The sequence below is a fragment of the Caloenas nicobarica genome, chromosome 4 (genome assembly GCF_036013445.1).
Source record: "Caloenas nicobarica isolate bCalNic1 chromosome 4, bCalNic1.hap1, whole genome shotgun sequence".
In the NCBI taxonomy this organism is placed as follows: Eukaryota; Metazoa; Chordata; class Aves; order Columbiformes; family Columbidae; genus Caloenas; species Caloenas nicobarica.
This window is the reverse complement of record NC_088248.1, coordinates 13011928-13035728: the sequence shown is the minus strand read 5'-3', so window position 1 is coordinate 13035728 and position 23801 is coordinate 13011928. Positions and strand designations below refer to the sequence as shown.

Sequence of the window (23801 nt, the reverse complement as noted above, 5' to 3'; positions counted from 1 at the left end):
TTTTGATCAACCTAGGCAAGTTCAACAGTAACATCAGGAGGTGTCAGGGGCACACTGCACACTCCAGTCACGCCATTTCACTAGAGCGCTATCGACAACCCACAGACCGGTGCAGAACTAAGACACAGCACCCTCCCAATCCCCTTCCCAACCGGCACCAGGAGTGTCAAAAGCTTGGCTGACCACCTTCCCCCACGCTTTACCGCAAGGCTTCATGCGGCTCTTCGCACGCCTTGCCAACGGCTCCGAAGACAAGCCAACCCCTCAGCCCCGCTCTCCAGCGAGCGAGGCAAACACCGCAGCATGAAGGCTGGTCCCGTCGGGTTCCCAGGGCAAGCTGGAACGGAACACCCCGGTACCTGCTCTCCCCTCCTGACCGCTGCGCCGCCCCGGCCGTCCCGCTGCAGGCGGTGCCGCAGCGCTCGCACCCGAGCGGCAGCTGGAGCCCGCCTGAGGTAAAAGGAGCGCGGAGGCGCGAGGGCGGCGCGGCAGCGCAGCCGCACCAGCTGCGGCCCGCAGGGGTGGGGGTGCGGGGGCCGCGCAGACACCGCCCGGCGCCTCGCCAAGCCGGGTTGCCAGCGGTCCTCTCACCGCTGGGATTCGAAGGGCGGAGGCGCTTCGGCAAAGCGTCTCCATTTTGCGAAGGGGAGCGGCCCTCGCGCGGGGAGCCCTGCCGCCCGCCACGTGCGCCGAGGCGCGAGGGCGCCGTTGTGGTTGAGGGCGGGCGCGAGCCTCCGGCGGGCGCAGCAACGGCCGCGGCGCGCGGCACGAGCCGCCCCTTCCCGCCGGGCCCGGGGCCCCCGCGCTGCCTTCGCGGGCTTCCCGTGCGGCCCGGCGGAGCCAGCCGGGGCGGTGCCGCAGCCGCCACCGGCGGAGCCGCGCCCTGACCCACTTGCGGCAGGAGCGGGGAACCGCCGCCCCCTCCCCGCGGCCGCTCGCACGTTCCCGCCTGCAGGCGGGAGCAGCGCGCGCTGCCTCCTTCCGGCTCCCCCCCGAGTTACCTCACTGGGTAAATGAGACTCGATGCGAAGTTACACTTAAAACACTTTTTTTTTTTTAATTTAATCAAGGAAGTTGAACAAAAAAAGCCCTGTACAGTAGTTAAATTTTATTACAAGTGTAATAAACCTAATGTTTTTTAGCACTAAGGCAAATCACAGTTTCATAAATTATATATATATAATTTACACAAGTCTACAATTGACAAATCAATTACCAGTCACATCAAGGAGGGGCGTGTTATGGCAAATAAAGTTTATGAAAATTCACAGTTATTCTGCAAGTATTTTAAAGATGCAGGAATCATATTGCACATAATAAACCAGTGGACACTGAGGAGCAGATTTACAGTGTTCAGCTGTTCCTTCACAGAATATACAGTGGTCATCACCATGCAGTAACTTCAAATACAGATTGGTATCATGTACCACGGTAAACAGTTACTCACAATGTAAGTTTATTTAAATGGAGTAGCAAAAAGCTGTTAGGTTTCTTTTCAAACCATATTTAAACTCTTCAATAAAACACTCCAATAAAATCAAACGGAATTATGTTTGTCACATTATACTCTTAGTATTCTTCTTTGTCCTTTCCTTTCTTCTCCTTTTCATCCTGTAGTGCAGTACCGAGTTTCTTTATAAGGACCGACAGAACTTTGTCCAAAGGATCCATGACACCGCGCTGCAGCCACTTGGGAATGGTGGTCCTTGCGTGGTGGAAGCCCAGCTTCTGAAGGATGTAGTCAACACCAACGGGATCTATTTTTCTCCCAGTCCAGGATATTAATCTAAAAAACAGTAAGCAGGGGACTCAGTCTCAAATATGTAGGTATAGCAACTGGCATTTGTATAAACAAACACACATTTTTACCATTGTTACTTCTGAACAACTTAAGTCCAACGGGCATCATTTCCAACTTAATTTACACAGATGAACTGAATGTGAGCGAAGGAACATCCTCTCAAAGGAGGAGGGTGCTCAAGGAGACAAAACCAGACTGGGCTGCTTCAAGTTCACATTTCAGTCAATTTGTTATTACTGCTAACGAAAATCGCTAACTGTCAGGATTTGTTTGGCCTGGGCTGACATGTTGTTTTGATATGTGAGTGAACACAGAGGTGCTCCAGCAGTGTCAAGTAGAGGTTAAAAAAAAAAACAAACAAAGCCTGACACAGTGATTAAAAGTGTATCCTGAGAGCACCGAGTAGCTGCTACGCACACTATTTAAACCGCCACATAGCAACCAGCATATAGTGCTTTTTTATTTCAAGGTGACAGCTTACAGAAGAAACTAGGACTGGAATGCTAAAAAAAGAAAATGCCAGATGAAAAACTGTCTGGCAGAAGGTGAACAGGCTGTTGCAAGAGAGTGAAATATAGTAATCTGTGGTCTTTAATGAGTTTAATTTTACTGTAGCCTGATTTTGAAGAGCCTCCAACAATATCTTTCATCTGCAAAGTTCTAATCTAGAAGTTAACTGATGTAATAGATAACTGCATTATCCAGCTTCTGTCATGTCCTGTGGCAGGTGTCTTTCACAGCAGCACTAATAACCAACAACCAATCTGTAACGGCATCCACGTGACCCGTCCTCACCACAGCTGAAAAGCATCGACTTGGAAACACTTGTGGTTTGAAGGACAGTACCTACAGATCAAATGCATAGACAAAGAAATGGCAGGTAAGAGCCTGCTTGTTACCTAAGCGTGGGTTCCAAATGCCAAGTATTGCACATAAATTCTCTCCAGTCAACTGTAGTGTAAGTAATGCTTTCCTCTGCTTCTTTGTCAGCAGAGCTGTCCTCAAGAACGCCAGCGGAGTTTTTCTGCCCTGGACGGGCAGCCAAAATGCGAGGAGGAAAAATTGCTACAGAATGGAGAGAAATAAATATCCCCACATCAGTCAGTCTTGAGCATCACACTTGAATTATTGTTGTACATATTTTAAAGAAATACAAGCACGAATCTCAAAAAAAGAGAACACCACCTTGTGTTCCAGTCTGACAGAATTTCTGGCAAACAGTTTTGGTTTGAACAAAGTGCTAGTAAAAAGTATCCTATGAAAACTGTAATAGACACTGGATAACACTGGCAAGTAGAATTCTTCCTTCTCTCTGCCAGCCCAAAGCATCCGTATACAGGGGCTTGCTTTCAAATTAATCACAGCATTCAACAAAGTGTATCACATTCCATAAACACAATTCAGACATGCTCTTAGTATAGAATATTTCTGTAGATTGACAGAGTAGTCTATGAGGAGGAGGATGGTGGGGGAATAGTTAAGTTCAATCTTTGTCCAAAAGCATGAAGGGAACCTGCGATCAGCTCTTACTTGTGAGTTTGAGTCCTGGGATACAGAAAAGTAACAGCAACTCTTTCTCTTCCAAACAACATCTTTTATAAAACAAAAACAAATCTGTGAATTTGGATTGAATTCTGATTGTTTTTAAGATAACCTGAAAACAAATTTCTTTGCAGAGTTCCACCAAAAATAGTTATCTTCTCCTTTTGTTAGTTTCTGCATTGTTGGACATTTTACTATGAAGTGCTTTTAGGAAAATGAGCACTCCTAGCCCTGTTGTACACAATTACACACAAACAGATTTTGATACAGTTAATTAAAAATTAACTTTTGAAATACAGAATTTAATGTGTTCTACATCAGTGTTACATTTATATGTCACACCATATTACATCACATGAATAAATGTTAAATTTTCTATACAGTTCAGTAACAAATGCAAACTACTATGCATAACACTGCATTTCACACGCACCAGAAAAATAAAATATGTGGTTTTCATTGTGGTGGTAACTCATTGTTTACATGTACGTTACCATGTTACATTACTCTTGTGGCAGCCTTTAAAGAACAAAGTACAGAAACGAGTGTCTTTGCTGTGGCAAAATTTGCAGAAATCTTAATTTAAGATCAGAAGTTGTAAAACTTCAAATAAACAGCTTTTAATTCACTGATGACGTCTAATATAATTATATGATACTTATATTAAATGTAATAGCCAAAATAATGTTATGATTAACACCTACAGTGCCATTATGATATTTTCCGAGTCTTAAAGTGATTTAGTAGGTTTTAGATGCTTGTGGCAATAATTACTTGTAAATCATTGCAGCCACTAGATGATGACCTTCCCTTCAACGTGCAGGTGACCACAGAGCACAGTCACTCACTCAGCACTGCACTGTTCATTCACCTTCAGTCTGCAACAACAAAAATCCCTCTGTGTTTAGTGCACTTCACATGTATATCAAATTCACTTGTTTTTAATTTGCTCTTCTTAGCAAAGACCACATTTTGCTTAAGAATGCATGCACCCAATTTGAATGCTGCAGCTGAACATAGTCACAAGTAAAGCATTCTGAAGTCAGAAATATCCATGTCTTGGAAGAAACTCCATTGATGAAAGGACTGCAATAAGAGTAATGTAGCTTCCTAAAAAACCCTTTCATCTGCATATTCCATCTTACAGAAAGAAAAACTAAACACCAGGTGTCAAAATAGGAGCAAGATTACAACTCAGTAACTAGTGCAAGCCCATCAGTGGTGGGTAAGGAACAGAAACCCAGGAGCAGGTCTGTTCTCGGCAGCACATCGGTGCCGTGTCAGAGGTGACTTGACTTTTTTTTGGAACAACCCATGGTACCTGCAGCAAAGCGCCACACAGAGACACTAGGGCAGCTCCCTGCACAGCAGTGGCGTGTCTGTAGTGACACAATGAGGTTTCGGCACCTGTAATGCAATTACTCTGCTCCCAGTCCTACAGGAGCTTAATTAAAATCAGCAAGTATTTCCCAGAAAATGTTGCACTTTTTGAGAAGTTCCAAAATACCTCTTGGCTTTCAGTCTAAAGCAACCAGGAAAAAAACTTTGTTATTGTATGGTGAAATTTCACTTATCACTGATTTAACAACTCTCTATTAAAAAGTATGCAAGTATTTCCTATCAAACATCTGACAACTGCAGACTGTCAGACAAGTGTTACCTCATAAATAACAACTTACCTTTTTCTTTTTCTTTTAGATAAGCAGACACCAAGTCATGCAGAAACATAATCAATTCAGCATCCATAGTTACACAAATGTGGTCTGTAAATTCAGTTACTACGCTGCATTCCACCTTTGGTTTAACACTTGTATCTACAGTCAGATAAAAATAGTATTAATGCACTTCTAAGCACATACTGCAATACATAAAAGCACACAGAATTTTAATACAAATTATTTGAAAATTACATCCCTGTTACTGAACTAGACACCCAAAAGAGAGGAAGGACTAGATGACCATTGAAGGTCCCTTCCAACCCAAACTGTTCTATGATTCTAGAATTCTGTGACCACAATTAGCTTGTATTTAGCAGCCTCAGCATTTTTTAAGGTTTCCCATCTGAGTAACTTCTGATATTTTTTAAAAGATTTTTAAATTTTTTTTTTTAAAATAAAGACATACTATCATGTAGCACCTTGGTGGTCCTGTACATCAACGGTCAACCTAGAGCTGTATCACTAGCTTTTGCTATGCTATTAATGCATGATTTTAATAAGAAAAGCTGATAGCAGATTTTGCTAGTTTGGCTCTAAAAAAAACCAAGGTTGTCTTATCTAGCAGCATTATCTAGGATCAGGTATGGAATAAAACCACAGCTTAGCAAAATTAACTTCTCATTCTCTGAAGGTGTACCTTCAGATGTCTCATTTCCCACCAGTTCCCAGTGCAGCCTCAAGATGACATTTTGAGAACAAGACCAGAAAATTTAGGTTCCTATATCATATTCCCTTTTCCATAACAGCCCTTCTCTTTTTATTACGATTAAGAAAACTATCCCCCCCCAAAAAACCCCCCACAGCTGACCCAGCTGCCATGTTCATATTAATTTATCTTAGTAAGATTTTTCTACAGTGACCAGACTAGATCTTCACTCTCCAATCAGAATTCCCTCTGCATTTTATTATGAAATGGTATCCTTTCTTGAAGAGCTGCAGTAATTTTCAGATTAAATCCTTTTATCAGCAGTGTCTTAGTATTTAACTCATTTATGAGAAATAGCTTTGGATCAAGAAAAAACAAATTATGTTTACTGCACCTTGTAGTGAAGGCTCTTGGGGTTCCTGAACATGAATAGATTTAAAATCCAGCTGCATCCTTGGCAATGCAAAGATAGTTTCAGTTTCGTGGTTGTAACTGGAGCCTCCTCTGAAGCCACTTAGTAAGCTTGAGCTTTTCACTGTTGTGCTGCTCTCCGGGTTATTGGCATCGACGTTTCGAAGCAGGTTTAACTCTACAGGAACAACAGGAAATTCCCGATTCAGTAACTGTTATTAAAAAAAGGTTCTGTCAGCACAGAGGCTGACAGATTTTCACAAAATTTAATAGTGGCAATTTCATACACTGAATAAATCTCATAATAAGAAGGAGACAGGAAACAGGTGTTGGTACCATAACATCTAAGCACTTCTAATAATCTTTGTTAATTTTTTGGAAGCTTTAAACCAAGATTTTATTCATCTGATCACCCTATCACAACTGAGCTTTCAGTTAAGCAAAATATAGACTGCATGGGCTCAAAGCATGCCGCCTGTGTTTGAAAACATGGTAGTACTTAAATGAAAATAAATGTAATTGGATACAATTAATATCTACATGCACCAAGGCAACATTGCTGTCAGAAATCACTGTTGACCAAGAATCCAACTTTGTCACAAGATTTTTCCACAACACACATGCAACATCATCATTTGAATCAGTTTTCGGTTGTTAAAATTGTGACAGGACAATAAGTTAAGAAAGGTTACTATTTCTCTGTAAAACTGCTAGTGTATGATTATTAAGAAGATTATATCCTTTATCCTGCTCCCAACAGCAAATGTTGTTGGTTATATACCTCAGTGCTCCAGATGGAGCAAAACAGGGCTACATAAAAACATTTAACAGACAGCACCTCTATTTGTGAACTTCAACCACTACGTCCTGTTGTGTCTTTCAAAAGGAATAAATATTAGTATAGTATACCAATAATTTTAAAATATTTTTTCAATACGCTATCATCTGCTCATTTCTCAGTATATGCCATATTCTGCTATTCACCCTTTCACAGAAGTTCTGTTGATATCACCTACTGATTCTAGAGGTTGTGAATGAAACGGCAGCAGCTACACTTTAAGGTTTCTTTTAACGTTATCTTGAAAGCTTTATTTTCCAGTTACCAGTGATTTAAAGATATGATTCAAAAAGCCTAAAAGCAGCTGAAAGTTTAAAAGCTTTAGGGAGATGAGTAATTTTCAAGTGTTTGTCGTAAGCAGTAAGAGCCTAAAACATATTCCTAATTCAACTTAACCCCTAAATCCTTCATATACAGTGAAATTACTGAATGTATCCTCATGTTATTATACAAATCACAACTGGACAACTATGTGAAACAAGGAAAATTTTCGCATATACTCAACGAGGAAAAGACTAGCACTATAGAACTACTGCAATGCCCAATATATACATCCTATAAGATAATAGAACATTTTGGCTTTACTGCACAAGTTGAAAAAGGCCTTGGATCAGTAACACTTCCAGCTGTTCAGCACATTGCTGTGCTTCGTTCCACAGTTTACCGCAAGATTCTCAAGAAGCAGCAACTTCCATAATTTCAAATTCCCTTGTCCCTGTAGCCCATTTGAAATTTAGCAGCTTTTAAACAGCACAATCTGCACCGCCTGGCAAGCAGACTGATCCCAAAACTAAATGGACATGACTCCGACCTTCGTTCCTGGTGGCTGTAACATAGTTGAACCACTCCTTCACGCTGGCAACTCCATGGGGGGGGTTTTCATGGCGGCGCCGGGTTATCTTTGTGATTGTCGCCATCGGGCTTTCGAGGGCTCCACATGGTTTGGTGACCATAGTGTTATGGCCCAAATGGAAGTCCAGGGTTTGCACAATATACGTGGAGTGTTCACTAATACCTGCATGGAAGGTGTGGGTGCGGGGCGAGAGAGAAAAGAAAAATGGAGAAAGCAGGTTGGTATGGGTAGTAGGATTTCTTCCCTCACTCTTCTCTCCTCACATAGGTATTTAACATGAATAATTAGCAAGCTGGTGGCATTAAAAACTGGTATAAAGCTTGAAAACACCAGAAAAATTAAATCCTCATTAACTATAAGCAGTAAAAACATCAAGATGAAGAAAAATATAAGCAACAAGACCATCAAAATTCATCATATAGAAAAAAAGGACCGCATATACACAGACATGCAATTAACAATGCAGACAGTCCACTTTGTAGGTGTATTATCAAGGACATATCTAGTATATTTGAAAAGGTACATTGCATTATTCCACAGATTAAAGAAATGGTGGTAAAGATTGAGAGGGAACAGATTATTATTTTATGTAAGTGGTACACCGATTTAGACTTCAAAGAAAATAGGTTTTTCTTTGATTTCTTATGTATCAACACATTCTTAAAATTCATTTAAAGGAATTTAGAGGTATGAGGAAATGGTTTAAATTACCATCTTCCCAAACTTTCTGGGCTTCTGTCCAAAATGCAATATTGGGTTCTTCAAGGTGAAATAAGGCCCAAGATTTTGAGCGAAAATTAGGTCCATGAAAACAAGCCAGCGTCATGTGGTTTCCATGCAGGCTCATGGATCCCCCAAACTGCATTCCATCTTCTGGCAACGGCATCTGGAATAAGGATATATGGCACCCAGACACGACTTTCAGAACTCCTGGCCAATGGCGATGATGGGCTGCATCCAACACTAGAAAGTAAACATGCAAAAGCAAGAAGAAACTTTAGGAAAGACAAAGAAAATTGCTGTCATATTTGTATTTCTAATAAAACATGCTATTAGAGTGATATTTTCTAATCTACTCCGTTGACACCGTTTCATCTTTGTGATCTAAAGTGGTTGAAGCTTATGAGTACCGGAACAAACATACTTGGAAATCAATGACTCATTGTGTTCAGACAAATTATGGTTTCAGCTCATGATTAACAGAAAGTAAGAACAGCATCACACTTCCACCGCTACTCAAAGTAGAAACATTTTTTATGAAATAAGACTTCAAAACAGACTTTGAAAACTATTTCAAGCCTATTGAAATAGTTTGAAAACTGCTAAAAAGATTTTTTTTAAACAAAAATACATATTTTGAACTAAAACCTGAAAATAACATTTTAGTTCATAATTGTACGCCAGGTATAGCAGGGTACGTGAGACATTTGCATTCTTCATGAAAGGTTATTGCCAGAACCAATTTACAGGAAAAGAGTACTGAAGAAACAATTTCAAGTCAAATAGATATACTTGCATGCACAAAGTTGCTCAGATGAACTTTTGCAATTAAGACATCCGACTTGGAAATACACTATTTTTTGTACCACTTACATTGCTCATGTGAGCTTCTCTCTAAGTTGTTGGCCATTGTCTTGGGAGGGAGATAAGGAACAGGTCCCCAGGTGGACAAAGCTCGCTTGCTTGTATCAAACTGCTGTGTGAAGAACTCCTGGAGCTTCATTCCTATTTTTATTAGGTCTGGTGTAGTCGATCGTGAAATCATCACTTGGAAGATATCCCATTTTAAGTCCCCATGGACAAATATCTCACTAGACATTAGAAACAGCAAGAACATAAACAGTTAATCTATTTCATACTGACGATAAAAAACAAACCCTTTGCTTTTTAGCAGACGCTTACATTCTTGGTTAGCAACTCTGGACAGAAACAATATAGGCAGAAATTGACCTTATCAAACATTATAGACTTTAAACACAGGAGGCAGTATTACCTTTTATCAGACATGCTCGAGTCCAAAGCATTATACAGGTTAATTTTCCATTCATCCTGTAGTTTAAGATCAGCATTACTGAAGATTCCCATCAGGATACTGGACCCCATATAGTCAACACGTGCTTCAGTAGAACCCATGGTAATTTGAATTTTATGACTGGGCTGTTGGTTTGGGTGTTCAGAAATATGAGCTGAAATAGAACCAAAGCAACACAGAAATGCAGCATTACAGATAAGAAACTCAAAGAAACTCAGCTTTTCCAGGGTGTTTCACCCTTATGCCATCCATGGTGATGCAGTGGTTTCTTCCAGATGCATGGGGAGGTCATGACACTGCTGTAGAGCCAGAACACCCAGCCTCTTTTCTAAAGCCAGTTCTGCATTTTCCAGGCCACACACACTTGTGAAATTCTATGAGGAGCTGAAATGCTGTAAGATCTTTTCATTTGCTATCTGTCCAGACAGCTGAAGGGGGCCAGAGGGTTGCACAGCCAGCTGGTGTAATTTTAGAGCAACCCTGAGACTGAATCAGCCCCTGAGCAGAAGATCATCTCTTCAGTCCAAAGTGTGCTTCAGCCAGCATGCACAAATAAGAATCCAAAGTCTTTATATACTAGCAGGTTCGCAAAGCAGGGTATTGTGTATATTCTTTAGGTTTTCACATTTATTGTCTGGAGCACATACTAATAAAGGCAGCTTTCCAACTTACCCACCATCTCCAGGGTATTAACATCGATGGTACCTCCAACAACTCCCCCTCTGGAGTCCAGCTGGGACCTTCCCAAGCCAACAGACATGCTGATTTCCCGATCTCTGCTGCTACCCACAGACAGACGACCCTGGCTTTTCAAACCACTGGTAGTCCACCTAGAACAGAGGTGAAAATGGACAACAATTTCCCAGGCTGTCAAAAGAGAAACTAATAATTATTTACCGGAAAGCAGTAAATAATGCGGATTAAGCATGTGTGACTTTAGGATTAAGCATCTACCAGCATTCATAGTTCACAACTGAAAAAGTTAGGATTTTAAAGCTAGAAGACAACAGGCCGTTAACAGTCTGTGGCAAAATTTGTTTCTTTGGCCCCAAAATCCCACCGTTGCTTAAAACATGCTTGATCTTGTTTTATACTTACGTAGTATTGCCCATTACATTGCTCATATTCATTTGAACATTTAATTGTTTTAGGTTCATAGCAAATACAACCAGTGTTTCCCATGGTGTTCCTTGCTGGCTTCCAGCTTTATTTGACTTATTAAATGGAGTTGATGTTTTTGAGAGAGTATCTAAACAAAAAAGTAGACAAAAACATAAATTATTCCCTATGCTAAGAAAATCTGACAGAATGCATACATTGTGCATATTACAAAAGAACAGACTAACACCATATTTAATGAGCGCCGTAAAACTACAAGTGAGAATAAGTGAGAATTAGAGGATTTGTAGTATGTGCCACTTTAGTTGTCATCACAATTGACTCATTTCACACATCTATTTTTATTTTTTTATTTTTAAATTTTTATCTATTTTTATTTTACACATCTATTGCACATTTTTACCAATATCTTTAAAAGATTTTTAATTTGCAGTCAGTTGTGCAAGAGCATATTTTAAATTCTTTAACTCTTTAAACAGACCAGTGTACTCAGAACATGAATTATTAGTACTTGAATATTCAGGCAGCAGTTATTTCTACAAGTGCCAAGTCAATATTTCAAGCATTAGGGTTTTCCTTGTTTCGTCTCGCAAAAACCTGGCAATACTCTTAATAAGCCTGTGCAAAATTGCATTTCCTATGAACAAGCCACTCTACCAGCCATTGATCCTTCTCCAATCGCATCCTAAAAACTGTTCATATATAACATCTTGCTTTCTTGCTATATAGACAAAATACCTGTCCTTTCTTTTGTCACAGGTATTTTTCCTAAAGTAAAATAAGCACCATGATTAAAAATCTCCTGTCTATATCTCGTGCCATAAATATTCCACACAGCCAGTGCTATGCTACTGTAAGATACAATACAACATTTGTATTAAAAGTTACTTTATTTCTTATATAGAAACTCCCCTTATTTAGACCTCTTAGTATGAGCCTGAAGTCTCGGATGAAATGAAATAACTGACCTCACTTGTGAGCTGTGATATTGACCCTCTGCTAAGAGGTAATTGCTTGGATGAGAATAGAGAGCTAAGAAGATACCAACACAATCAAATTAAGATGGAGAACTCATCTAACACCAGCTAAACAACTCCTGCTCTAGTAGAAGAAACAGCAGTTTTATAAAAAGTAACAAACTACATTTTGATTCATCCATTTCAGACATTTTCCTTTCTCTAAGCTATTGATTCTCTACTCCCAGACACAGGGAAAAATAATGTTTTAAGGTTGCTTTCTGCAAAGCAACAAAACATACTTTTTTCACGCAACTGATGAAAGTACTTTAAAAAGCTAAAGGAATCAGTATACTAACCTCTCTGAGGCACTGAAGAGTCAGACACGCTCCTAGATCTTGTAACAGCTGGAGACTTTAAGCTGTGAGATGCTGTCCCAGGCGACATGCTGCTGCTGGCACTGTGCTCACTAAAAACATTCGGTGACTGTGCCATATGTGTGAACGAAGCAGACTGGCTGGGCTGCTCCCACGTCCTGCAGTACGCTTTCCGGGAGGATTCCGGAGAAAGATGCTGGCTTACCCCTTCAATTGAATCTGGTGTTCCAGGACCAGATGCTACTGGAAGAAAAAGCAGCACATTAAAGGCAGAAAAACTATTTCCTTTTTGTGTAACGGTATCCTCCCATATACTAAGAGGTATTCAGAGAGTGTTCATGTATATTTCTTTTGTCATAACTAAAGGTTTTCTACTGTCTTCACTAATATAAGCTCTTTAAATAATTCAGTGACCTACTTTAGAAATTTTCCATTTCTTCTTTCTAGGATTTTCTGTTAAACTTATTAGAGCAACTGCATGCAGACTAAATTATAATACATTTATATCCAATCTCATATGTAATAATACACAGGCAATAAATGTTTATAAAATTCCTACTATAATCCCTTGTACAAAAATGTCTTTCATTATAAGAAACAGTATCTTACCTGGCAGATTTATTGTTTGATCACCTAGGAAAAGCCGTCTAGCAATGCTTCTCCTGTACCAAGCTCTTGGGAAGGCGAGAATTTCACTGAGTCGCCGCATATCGTATTTAAAAGAAGCAGATCCGATATCACAGACAGCTGAAAAAGAAAAGCATATACACACAACTGTAAACTCTCAATAGTGACAGGTTTTGGTAACTAAATCTGATTAATAGGTGTTCAACACAGTCCAATACTTCTTTACCCAGCAGTTTAGTCTGTGCTGTAATGAAAAAGTCATTATTAAAACCTGCAGTTTTCCTGAGGTGTTCCCATTTCTCCAAATCCAATATTAGATACAAACACATTTCATAAAGGCAAGATGGAACCTAAGAATATCACTGATGTTGGGACCTACTTGTGTTGTATGTGCCTCAGACTCCTCATCTGAAGGCTTTAATAGCAGATTAATCACAACCATTCACCAAATTATTCTAGTTAAAGACTCTAGTCTGTCATGCATAAAGCTAATGTATACTAACTATGGGATTTTACACCTGAAGAAAATATATGTTGTGCCATGAGGTGGAAAATAACCACTCTCTTTTGCATGCTAAACCCACGTAATAAAGTTGACGTACTAAGTTTATGACTAAATAATGACTTAAAATCGTTTCCTTCTGATAATACCTGCCATACAACTCAAATGATGGATAGCTTAAACTCGACTAAGCACAAACAATTTAGGCTTTCTCTCTGTTGTGGTTTGGTCCCAAATAACAGCCAAATGCCCAATGAGCTGCTCACTCCCCTCTCCTGTGGGAGAGGGAGAAAACACAAGGCAGGTGAGGAGAGTTGTGGATTGAGGCAGCAACAATTTAGCAGGGAAAGCATAAGACATGCATCCAAGTGATGGAAAATAAAAACCAACCACCTATTCAGTCCTTCTCACTGGCAGGCAGATGTTTAGCTATTTGCTGGAAAGCGGGGCCTCAGCACACCTAACAGTTGCTTGGAAAGACAACTGCAAAGACAAATGCTATAACAACCGACATCCCCCTTTCCTCCTCCTTTCCCTGAGCTTTTATTACTGAGCACAACATCCTATGCCATGGAATATCCCTTTGATCCATTTGCGTCAGCTGTCCTGGCTGCGTCCCCTCTCAGGCAGAGGGGAAAGAGAGGCGGCCTTGAGGCTGTGCAAGCACTGTTCAGCAACAGCCACAACATTGGTGTGTTATCAATACTGTTTCAGCCACAAATTCAAAGCACAGCACCATATTGGCTGCTATGAAGAAAGTTAACTCCATCCAAGCCAGAGCAAGTACAATCTCAACATATTCTAGGGTCACTCAGACTGATGTCACAGATGCGTTTGAGCAAGCCCATTTAGTTACATTAAATGAAACAGGAGGCTAAAAAGGTGCGTGTGCAAATAGGTACTCTAAGTACTGTTAAAATTTAATGTATCAATCCCTACTTCACTCAAAGAGAGCAAAAAATTTACTAGACACTACAAGGAGATGGCTCTCTTATAACATCTACAAAAGCTGCAAGAGTAAAGTCTATCACTGGAACAGCAGTTCTCTAATTAGCTGAACAGGCGAGATTAAAATGAAATATAGCATTTACCAGATATGTTTATCAATGTGGTATCTATCTTGCTCGTAGCTTTGCTTGCAGACTGACTCTCAAAAAAGGAGGAACCTCCTGTACGCCTTATTCGTGACAGGCTGACTTTCACAAACTCAAGGTTTATGCTCAAAGAATCCTTCCGGCCAGTGACTGAAGTCGGTTCCTCATCCACATTACCTACAAACAGAAAGGAGAAAGTTGAATATTCTGTGACCTTTTCAAATCTCCAGTTCGAAAAACCATGTCAAACTTGAACAACGCTCACAACAGCAATAGTTCTTGTACCTAAGGCTCCTGATCCAGGGGTTAGAACAGTAACTGCAGATTTTTGTTTGCCAGCTCCATATGGATGGAACACGTAAAGGGAAAAGTCGGACATGCAGGCAGTGAAGCTCAGGCCTGAAGAGCTGCTGCTAGAGGTGGTCAAGTCTGACTGGCTGCTGCTGTGCCGCGTTCTGCCCAGAGGGCTGCCTAGGCCAGGGGACGAACCTGAAGACAACGGTTTTGTGCAAAAGTTAGTTTTAGTATGAAAGCATTTTCAAACATGATATAATACTGCCTGTTAACAGCAACATTATACAGACCAAATGCACATCAAATTAAGCCCTTGTAGCAGCAATGTAGCTTAAATATTCTACATATTGATGCTAGCTTTTTATAGCAGATAACTGAACTCACTTAACCAATGCAAGAAAAACTCCAATATACCGTGTCTGTGCAAGCTTTTACAGGAAACTGATACGACATGAAGAAATCCTACTGAACTCACCAATACATAAACATCTAGCGTTAAGGTGTGTAAAAGCTTATCTTCTGCTCTAATTTTAGGCAACAGAACATTATATTTATGCAACAAGCTATATACAGTATGAACATTCATACACGTATTACCTGGTACTCCAGATTTACTAACTGAATTCTTTGAGCCACTCTGTGAAATACTGCTAGCAACCAGCACATTTTCTGATGGGTATGTTGTACTTAGTGTTTCCAGTTCTCCTCGGTTTGAAGAGAAAACAAGATCCAGGGAAGGCAGCTTCAGCATACATTCAACTCTTGATACTGGCAAGCAGCTGAACTTGATTTGAGAGGGCTGAAACACGAAAAGAAAATAAAGCACTCAGTGAAGGAATATGAAATACTAAAAACATCCTAAATTTGACTTGTTAGGTGCTATGTATTTTTCTAAATCTAAGAAAAATTACAGCCTTTTCAGACAGGCTTTAAAATCAGTAAGAAAACTGCTTACAAGTTCATACAGATAAATTGATTTCAGGGAATCCCTCCAACACGAGGGCTATTATTCGGACTAGTTTTTAGAAAAGTTAAATACAGGAGCCCTGGATGCAGCAGAGAACACGTACGTTCCTCTCTTCCACCTCTCCAAGTCAATTCATAGCTTTGCTCATCTCAAGTGAGAACTGTACAGAATCACTTGACTCTTGAGCTGATGCTCAAAGACTCGACTTCCCTCAGCATTCTTGGCTAGATGAGTTTGCAGTAAAAGCCGAGAGAGGCTACAGATTGTTGTGGTTAGTTTTCATAGGCATAAAAAGAAAAGTGCATCTGTTAGAATATGTTGTTCAGCTTGGGCACATAATCAAATTTATACAAGGAAGAATGTTGTTTGAGCAAAGTATAAATACATAATAGCAACATTCAGATCAAGGTCAAGTGCTGTGAATCACTCTGCGGTAACACTTTTCTCTCTGATGTATAAAAGCCCAGACACAGGAAATATTAAGCAGTATGAATAATGCCTTGTAGATGGTAACTGTATATTCCTACATTTTCCATATAAACTGAGAAAATCGTTAATTATTATTTTTGGTTTGTAATGGTACCTATAAACAATGGATATAAATACTAATTATGAAAGACATTTTCAAGAAAAGTCCAAAAGAGTTAAGGAAGATGTAGCGCTTAAAAATGCTCATAACTTCTGTGACTTCTCAAAAGAGCTCTCAAAATTGGACTACAATATATCAGAACTTCTGTTGAAATAAATCCTATTTTATCATCACACTAGACATTAATATATCAGAAAGAACACTTTAAAATATTTTTAGTTTTTAAAAAGCAAACATCAAAACATGGATTATCTCAAAGACTGTGACTGAAGTTACTTAACTACACTGAATGTTGAATTAAAACCTCACCTGAACTCGTACATAAACCACCACATCTACGGGAAAGGACGAATACGCTGATGTTGAGGACGATACTAATGATGTTGTGGACTCTTCTAAGGGATCTTGTAAGTCAAATTGTCCCATGTCTTCATCCTGTGAACTAACAGCTTTTAACAAGTACAAGAACTCATTAGAAAGTGGAATTTAAAAGGGAACAGCAGTTCAATGCCACCAGAAGACCAAAAAGAAAAAGCACAGAGTACCAAAAAACAAAGGTGCAACTCACCTGTGTAATTCCTTTCAATGGGTGTAATTGGAATGGTTTCAAGAGCTTTCTCTAGAAAGTCCAGTAGGCACGGGCTGATCACCATTTCCTCTGGCAATGACTGGAGCGCGACCCATGCATATAGTTTAGCTGTTTTCACTCCACCACTTCCTTTCCCTTTGGCTGCAACATTTAAAAGATAAATTTTTCTAATGTAATGCACCACTCAACAGTAACTGATAAATTTTAGAAGATACTTCATAACTAACAGCAGTTTCCTCTAGTTTTCTGTATCATCATCTAAAAAGGCATAAGTCAGACCAGTCAGAAAAAATTCAAGCACAAGTTTTCACTAAGAAAACTATGCAAAAGTGACTACTAGTCTGTCATGCTTGACTGAAATTCCATTGCACATGTTCTTGATCAAGCGCCCTTATTTCATTGTCACCACTTTGCTTTTTAAAAACTAGCGCTGAAATCAGACATACACAATTCTTCTCCAAATACACAATGCAAAGTAACCACAGCTGGCTGGAAATGGAAGTAGAATTAGTAAAAATAAATACATGAGACTGGAAAGAATGTCAGTTTAAACTGAGAAAATACATCAAAATATTAAAATCCTAAATGGCAAATTCTACCACATTTATGCAAAGAATAACTGAAGATTCTAAACCGGTGTTTTTAAAAGCTTAGAGCTAGCCAGGGTATAAACTAATAAAAAGATTGTTGTCTTCTAAATCTGTGGAAGAGCCCTTGGATCTACACTTACCAAAATATAAATACACACAGAAGCTATTAGAACCAGCTTAACTACTGTCTCTATGAAATACAGCTATTAGAAGGAATAGAGATAAATGAAGATACTGATTTTAAATTCTCCAAGAAAAATAGAATCATTAACTAAATTACTAAGACAGAGCTTAAAAATCCTTTATTTGCTAAAAAAAAAAAAAACCCAAGTATTTAATTTTCATACTATGCAAACTATTCTCTCTACTGCCTCTGACTAGATTGTCCTGCCTTGCTCGTACTGGAGACCAAACACCACTAAGGTAATGTGGTTTCCATTCCAGAGGAAAAGTAATATCATAAAAGTAATATAAATAACGATAAATGTGTTTCAAAACAATTCAGAACTAATAAATGTTTATAAAAATACAATGCATAAAGAAATAAAGTAATTGCAATCCCTACTTTTGGGAGACATATCATCATACAAGTGCAATTTCTCTAAGACCACAAAATGTAGAGCTCAGAAATATAAAAACAAGACTCAATACCTGGACACAACATGGTAAAAATTCAAAGGCAAAGACTGGAAAGAGGATAAGTAAATACAGAACAGAACTGGAGAAAAGTAGGATAAACCAAGATTACACAATATTCAGTATCAGAAAGAGGATGGACACTTAAAGGAGGAAGAGCTAATGATTCAACAACATGGGTATCTGAGGAAGGTGTCCCCGTTTCACTGTTCTCTCCCAGCATCTCAGCTGTTTTTATTAAAAAAACCCCCAAAACAACAAAAAAAACCCCAAAACAAACTCCCAAACCACAAACACCACCAAACAAAAACCAACAAACACAAATCCCAAAACCAAACACACAACCACCACCAAACAAAATAACAACAACAAATCCAACCACCAAAACTTTCTTTAGTTATTAATTTTCGCTGCTCAAATTTTGACCAAATTTTGGCTTTGTTTTTAAAATTATCAAATGCCAAAGGAGAGAAGAGTGAAAATCTCCAGTCGGAGGTGCAATCTACATACCTCTAGATCTGACATGATGTAACCAAGGACTCCTGCTTGAAAACAGGAATCATTGGAGACAGAACAAAACTTTAAGTATTGGAACTCAGGTTGTTCCAAATCATGGTTATTTAAGGGCCTGCAACAGCTGAGGACACTGGTCTGGTATTTGGTTAATAAAAATACATCTGAACAGCTGCTCAGTACTACAAGAAATAACCCAATTCCAGAAAGCAAAATTTTACGCATAACTTGTGTGACAGAAGGTACTAGAAAGCTGAAAGTATTCTTCAAATATGGTAGGATTAATCTGATCTTTTTTTTCTTCGATTATGAAGAATAAATCAAGCAGCATTCAGTTTTTATACAGATACTTAAACTTTGCTTTCCAGTAATAAAGCATTACTTTGTTAAATGAGAACAGGGAGAAGGCAGTGACTGCCCATCACTTGGATATGGTGACTACGGCAGAAATGTTACTGAGACTGGTTTGGCAAGAGATTTCTAAAAATGTAACTTTATGAACTGCACTTGTGCTTCTGCGATCAGGTTTCTGCAGCCCAAGTTAAGAGTTGATAAATACTGCGCTTCAGGTAATATGCAGACAGATCTAAAGCTAGTAGATTATGTGAAGCAAAGATATATATGCATGGCAGTTTTAGAAAGTTATTGCCTATAAGTACCTGATGGGATGGGTGGGGGTTGGGGAGGAAGTAAGGTGTTAGTCTTGCTGTGGATAGTGCTAGATAAAGGAGGAGATGTGGCAGTGTCTTTCATACCATACAGCTTGGACTCTTTGGAAAGGGTTCTTGGCAAAGAGGATCCTCGAGAAGTATTTGGTGACTCAGTCTTTAAAGTCTTTGAGTTGTAGTGCAACTGCAAAGAAAATAAAGATCAATTTACTTCATACAAGTAGTTCAATTTCTATACAGCAGTTTGGTGTCACTCCTTCCCTTCTTTTTGTTTGCATTATTTATAAAAATATTTTTGTAAGATATCTTACATTCCAATTCACATTCTACAGATACAGTCAGTGCACGTAAAGATCTGAAAACTATGTACAAAAAAAAAGAAAAATTAGTAAACCTTTAGAAATATCAAGGAAACACAGAGAAAAAGAGGAAGTGAACTATTAAGGAACAATGCTGAAAACTTGCTCTGTTGCTCTGTTATATCGTACACAACCTGTGCCACATACTATTTGTTCCTATTCCCATAGCTTGGTTTCTTACTGCATGTGGAACTATTCCACAACTGCATACAGAAAGTCGCATAAAAATTAAAAATAATAAAATATTCCAAGAGTTCAGGCCTCCTATACGTGCATAATAATACGCTACCAATGAAAATACAGAACATAACAAAAGCTGTAGAGAATGTTTAGTTATTCCTAAATTTGACTACAAGCAGTGGGCAGGACCCGAGGCATAACTTATTCCTGAAGATAGCCTGGAATACTTGAATATAGATGGACACGTACAGAGAGAACATTGTCATAACAAGTTTTTACGCCCAGACTCTGCCTGCTATAACAAGCAACACAGATGACACAGTGAGAGCTTCATGTGCTAGTGGCCAGCTACCAAGCTGCCCTTCCCACGAATTACAGACACTGAAGCAAACTTCTTTATTTAAAATCATCATACAAAATAAATTACCTGTCAGAGAAAAAATATCCAAACCAAATGTCTAATTTTGGACACCGAAGTGTTAATGGAACATATTTCTTTTCATTATGTAATGTCACATACACTGTTTGTTAGTGAGTGTCCTGTGACATAGCTGGTTTTGATGGTACATACAAGCTTTTGGGTGTCTCTGTCCCACCTTTCCGGAAAATGAGGGTAAAAGCATCTATCAGTTTTCAGTGTAGCATTATAGAAATCATTATTCATATTCTAGCAGTATCTACATAACCGAAAAAAAAAAATATTTTGCTAAGGTGCTCTGTATATATGAACTTGTACATACTGTAACAATGTATTTGCTTTGAAATCATATTTGGGCAGAGAAAGAACAAGTGTTTCCCTGCTGAGTTATACATTCCTTTTACCTTTACATCCACCCCAGGAATGTAAAACACCGTTGTTTCCACATCACTAGGTTTTGTCTGTAGAGATGACGGCACTTTCTTCCCAGCAAGTAAGTGAGTAGTAGATGCGTAATTAGTTTGAAATTTCTTCTTTTTTGAAGGAGACTCTTGATCCAAACTTCTGGAACTCCGATCATAACTCCTAAAATAAAACACTGCATGTTATTAAAACAAGCTTAATACTCATATTAATAAGAGTGTATTTTGTATTATTAAATAAACTAGACATGTCTAAACCAAATTTGTAGTATCAACTACAGCATTTAAATCCCTGCTTTATTCTGTACTTTCTGTGACCTCTACTCCCTTTCTGTCTGCCCACTCTGGTTTTGCCATTTTCATGATGTGATTATTTCAGACAGCAAAATCTACAAAATTTTATGTCAGAGAAAAACTTTCCAATGCTCTTCACTCTTACAGTCAAATTCATCTACATTACCCAGCATGATCTGTGAAAACTCCTTGATATGCAGAAAATACTGAACAATTTTCCTTCTCTGCTGTAAAGTCTGTTTTCATATAAATTCTTAAGAGATTATTTTTTCTTTTGCACCAATTCTTGGGAAAAAAGTGTCTTGGAAAGACAGAAAACAAACTGCTTTCTAATTATAGATCTATGTATAACTCTTAGTAAGAAAAAGTATTTCTCATTTGTTCATTTTTCTTACAATTGAAACAAGTAAATCTCATTTCCTTATACTACACTTATTAAGATTTATCTTTGACAAGCAAGTTTCTTAATATTCACCACATTATTAATAACATATCAAATTTTCAGAAGTAAAGCTGCCATTAGATCACCAATCACATACACATGAAAACAGGAGAGAATTTAAAAACTGAAGATGAGATCAAACTTTATTAAGATCAGAAGTAAAGACCTTCTGCTATCTCGGATAATTAAAAATATGCGTTTAATTAAGAAATGTAATATCAGTATGCTTTTACACTCAGAAAATAATGGGAGGCCTCAGAGATCATAAGAAAACACAACAGTAGCCCCATTATTAGTCAAAATAACATGTGGATTCACTAAGGTGTAAAGTTACTTCTTTGGAGGCTGAAAAAAAAAAATAATCCAAGTGCTTGAAAAGCCTACGATGTTAATGAAAGTAAAATATGATTTAAAAAAAATAAAAACAGGAGAGAGGCATATGTAGATTCTAGCTAAACACATACAATTCACCACGCCATATTCAGCCACAACAATTGCGATTTACGGTGATTCTACTGAAGTAGTGAAAACTGCTACAAATAAAGTGATGAGAACAAACTAATCTATACAACCATGCTTTTCAAAGAGGTCAGTGCTTAAGAATCATTAATTATTGTACATATGGTCATAAATTACATGGTGGAAGTATCAGATGTAGTAAACAGCTATGGCAGAATAAAGTACTCATAACCTGTTCTTCATAAGGCAACTAAGTAAAATGTTTCTTACCGCCGTAAACTAATGTCGTCATGTTCTTGCTGAAGCGTGGTAGGGTGCAGGACACACTTCCCACAATCAATTTCAACCCTGATGTCAAGTTCGAAGTCAATATTTCTCTCTGTGGTTGTGCCAGTCACGCTTCTGTTGGTCGGCGTGGTTGGCCAGCGCTCGGTGAAGAGCTGGTGGACGGCAGCGAAGCCGGTTGCCTTCTTGCGAGAGGTGCTCCTGCTCGGGCACAATGGGGATTATCTGTTAGCATGACGTGCACTTGAACGGATGGTAAGAGGCATCCTTAGACTATATTTGTGCTCAGTATATAACATTTTAAGGCTTTTTCCAGGAAAGTTCTTATCTGCTATACAGCAATACAGTGATCCATCTTCCATTAACACATTACTAAGTATCCTTTCATTGTATAGGGTACTACAAAGATCTAAGCCTTTCTTAAATTCTCAAACAAGAAATGAAAAAATACATACAATAATTTCCTGATTTGTAAATATTTACATCATTACGTGCACTTTGTAGAAGTATAATCACTAGACAAAACTGAAAGGTATGCTGTATTTGAAAAATCTGTCATTTGGTCCCACTAAAACCTGCTCTATGCTGCAAAAAGTCACTTTCCAAGTTCTTTTGTTCTGTTCCAAGGCTTGAAATTTCTAAGAGTTGCCCCTTTGTAAATAACAGATCAGAAGTCCTCCTTCCCTCAGACTCACCTCTGCCAAACACGACCTCCCCTGCCTTCCACATACACCCTTCAGGCAAAATTCAGTCCTTCATGAGTAACAGATTTTGTAGCTTTAAAGTCAATATTTCAAGTGTACTTTCTAAACCTCTGTGTTCTTCTTTAGGAGCATTACTTACGGTGGTTTCCTATAAAAATAAGTCTTCTCTCTTTCATGGTCATCCTCCTTCTCAGAGTCCTCACTGCTTGATGATAAGCTGTCATCCCGACGTCCTTCTTCAGGCTGGAAGGGAATGCCGGGTGAGAAGAGTACCGGAGTTTTGGGTGAACCAAATACCGAGCATGAGCCTTCACTAGTAGATGAGTAATGGGAGGGACCATCAATAGTTACAGACAGAAGGTCCATTTCTGTCTCTTCTGGAAACTGATTATAAAAAGACAAAAAGAGATTAAATTTCCACAGATTTCCTTTCCATCAAGAATGCATTCAATAGCTCTGGAAATTAGAAAGCAAGAGTGCTGTGAGAATCTCTCACTCCCAAGTTCCTCATAATAGAAATTGCAAGATGGATTATGAAAAAGAAAGAAATGAAAAGTTGGTGGGGAGACATTTGCCATTGCCTAGTGATTGAGCTCAATCTGTTAGCTGCATATGTATCATGCTCTGACTGATTCACACGATCGGAAGGAATGGAAACACTTCATTTAAATTTAAAAAATATTTTGAAAGAAAAGAACAAGACACAGGAAAAATCATCACGACCTTTGCAGAGGCCCCAGGAGGGTTAGTGCGGCGTGCATGCAGGATGCTAACGCAGAATGTACAGTCCTGGGCTGCGCTCTTGAGCAAACGTGCTTTAACACAGATCGAACCGCAGGCCAAATTTCCGAAAGAGGCCTCCTGTTTCTCACATAA

At 38.8% G+C, this 23801-nt stretch overlaps 1 protein-coding gene across 10 annotated transcripts in view; it reads right to left on the bottom strand.

Annotated features, from left to right (window-relative positions):
* Window positions 1-1096: 1096 nt before the first annotated feature.
* The window catches only part of BLTP1 (bridge-like lipid transfer protein family member 1), a 126719-nt gene continuing 104014 nt past the window's right edge, over window positions 1097-23801 (bottom strand). For 5 of the 10 annotated variants that reach the window (XM_065633095.1, XM_065633099.1, XM_065633098.1 and 2 more), the window contains 21 exons: window positions 23065-23309; window positions 22207-22422; window positions 20724-20904; window positions 19354-19546; window positions 16935-17096; window positions 16676-16815; window positions 15408-15609; window positions 14802-15005; window positions 14514-14693; window positions 12903-13040; window positions 12276-12536; window positions 10940-11090; window positions 10514-10671; window positions 9803-9995; window positions 9403-9620; window positions 8521-8772; window positions 7768-7971; window positions 6102-6296; window positions 5023-5157; window positions 2701-2866; window positions 1097-1786 (listed from right to left, as the gene is read on the bottom strand). In XM_065633095.1, the coding sequence (XP_065489167.1) occupies window positions 1570-1786; window positions 2701-2866; window positions 5023-5157; window positions 6102-6296; window positions 7768-7971; window positions 8521-8772; window positions 9403-9620; window positions 9803-9995; window positions 10514-10671; window positions 10940-11090; window positions 12276-12536; window positions 12903-13040; window positions 14514-14693; window positions 14802-15005; window positions 15408-15609; window positions 16676-16815; window positions 16935-17096; window positions 19354-19546; window positions 20724-20904; window positions 22207-22422; window positions 23065-23309 (4011 nt within the window). In that variant the 3' untranslated portion in view covers window positions 1097-1569. The remainder of the gene's footprint in view (window positions 1787-2700; window positions 2867-5022; window positions 5158-6101; window positions 6297-7767; window positions 7972-8520; window positions 8773-9402; window positions 9621-9802; window positions 9996-10513; window positions 10672-10939; window positions 11091-12275; window positions 12537-12902; window positions 13041-14513; window positions 14694-14801; window positions 15006-15407; window positions 15610-16675; window positions 16816-16934; window positions 17097-19353; window positions 19547-20723; window positions 20905-22206; window positions 22423-23064; window positions 23310-23801) is intronic. The other 5 variants (XM_065633096.1, XM_065633100.1, XM_065633102.1 and 2 more) reach the window with 3 other exon arrangements.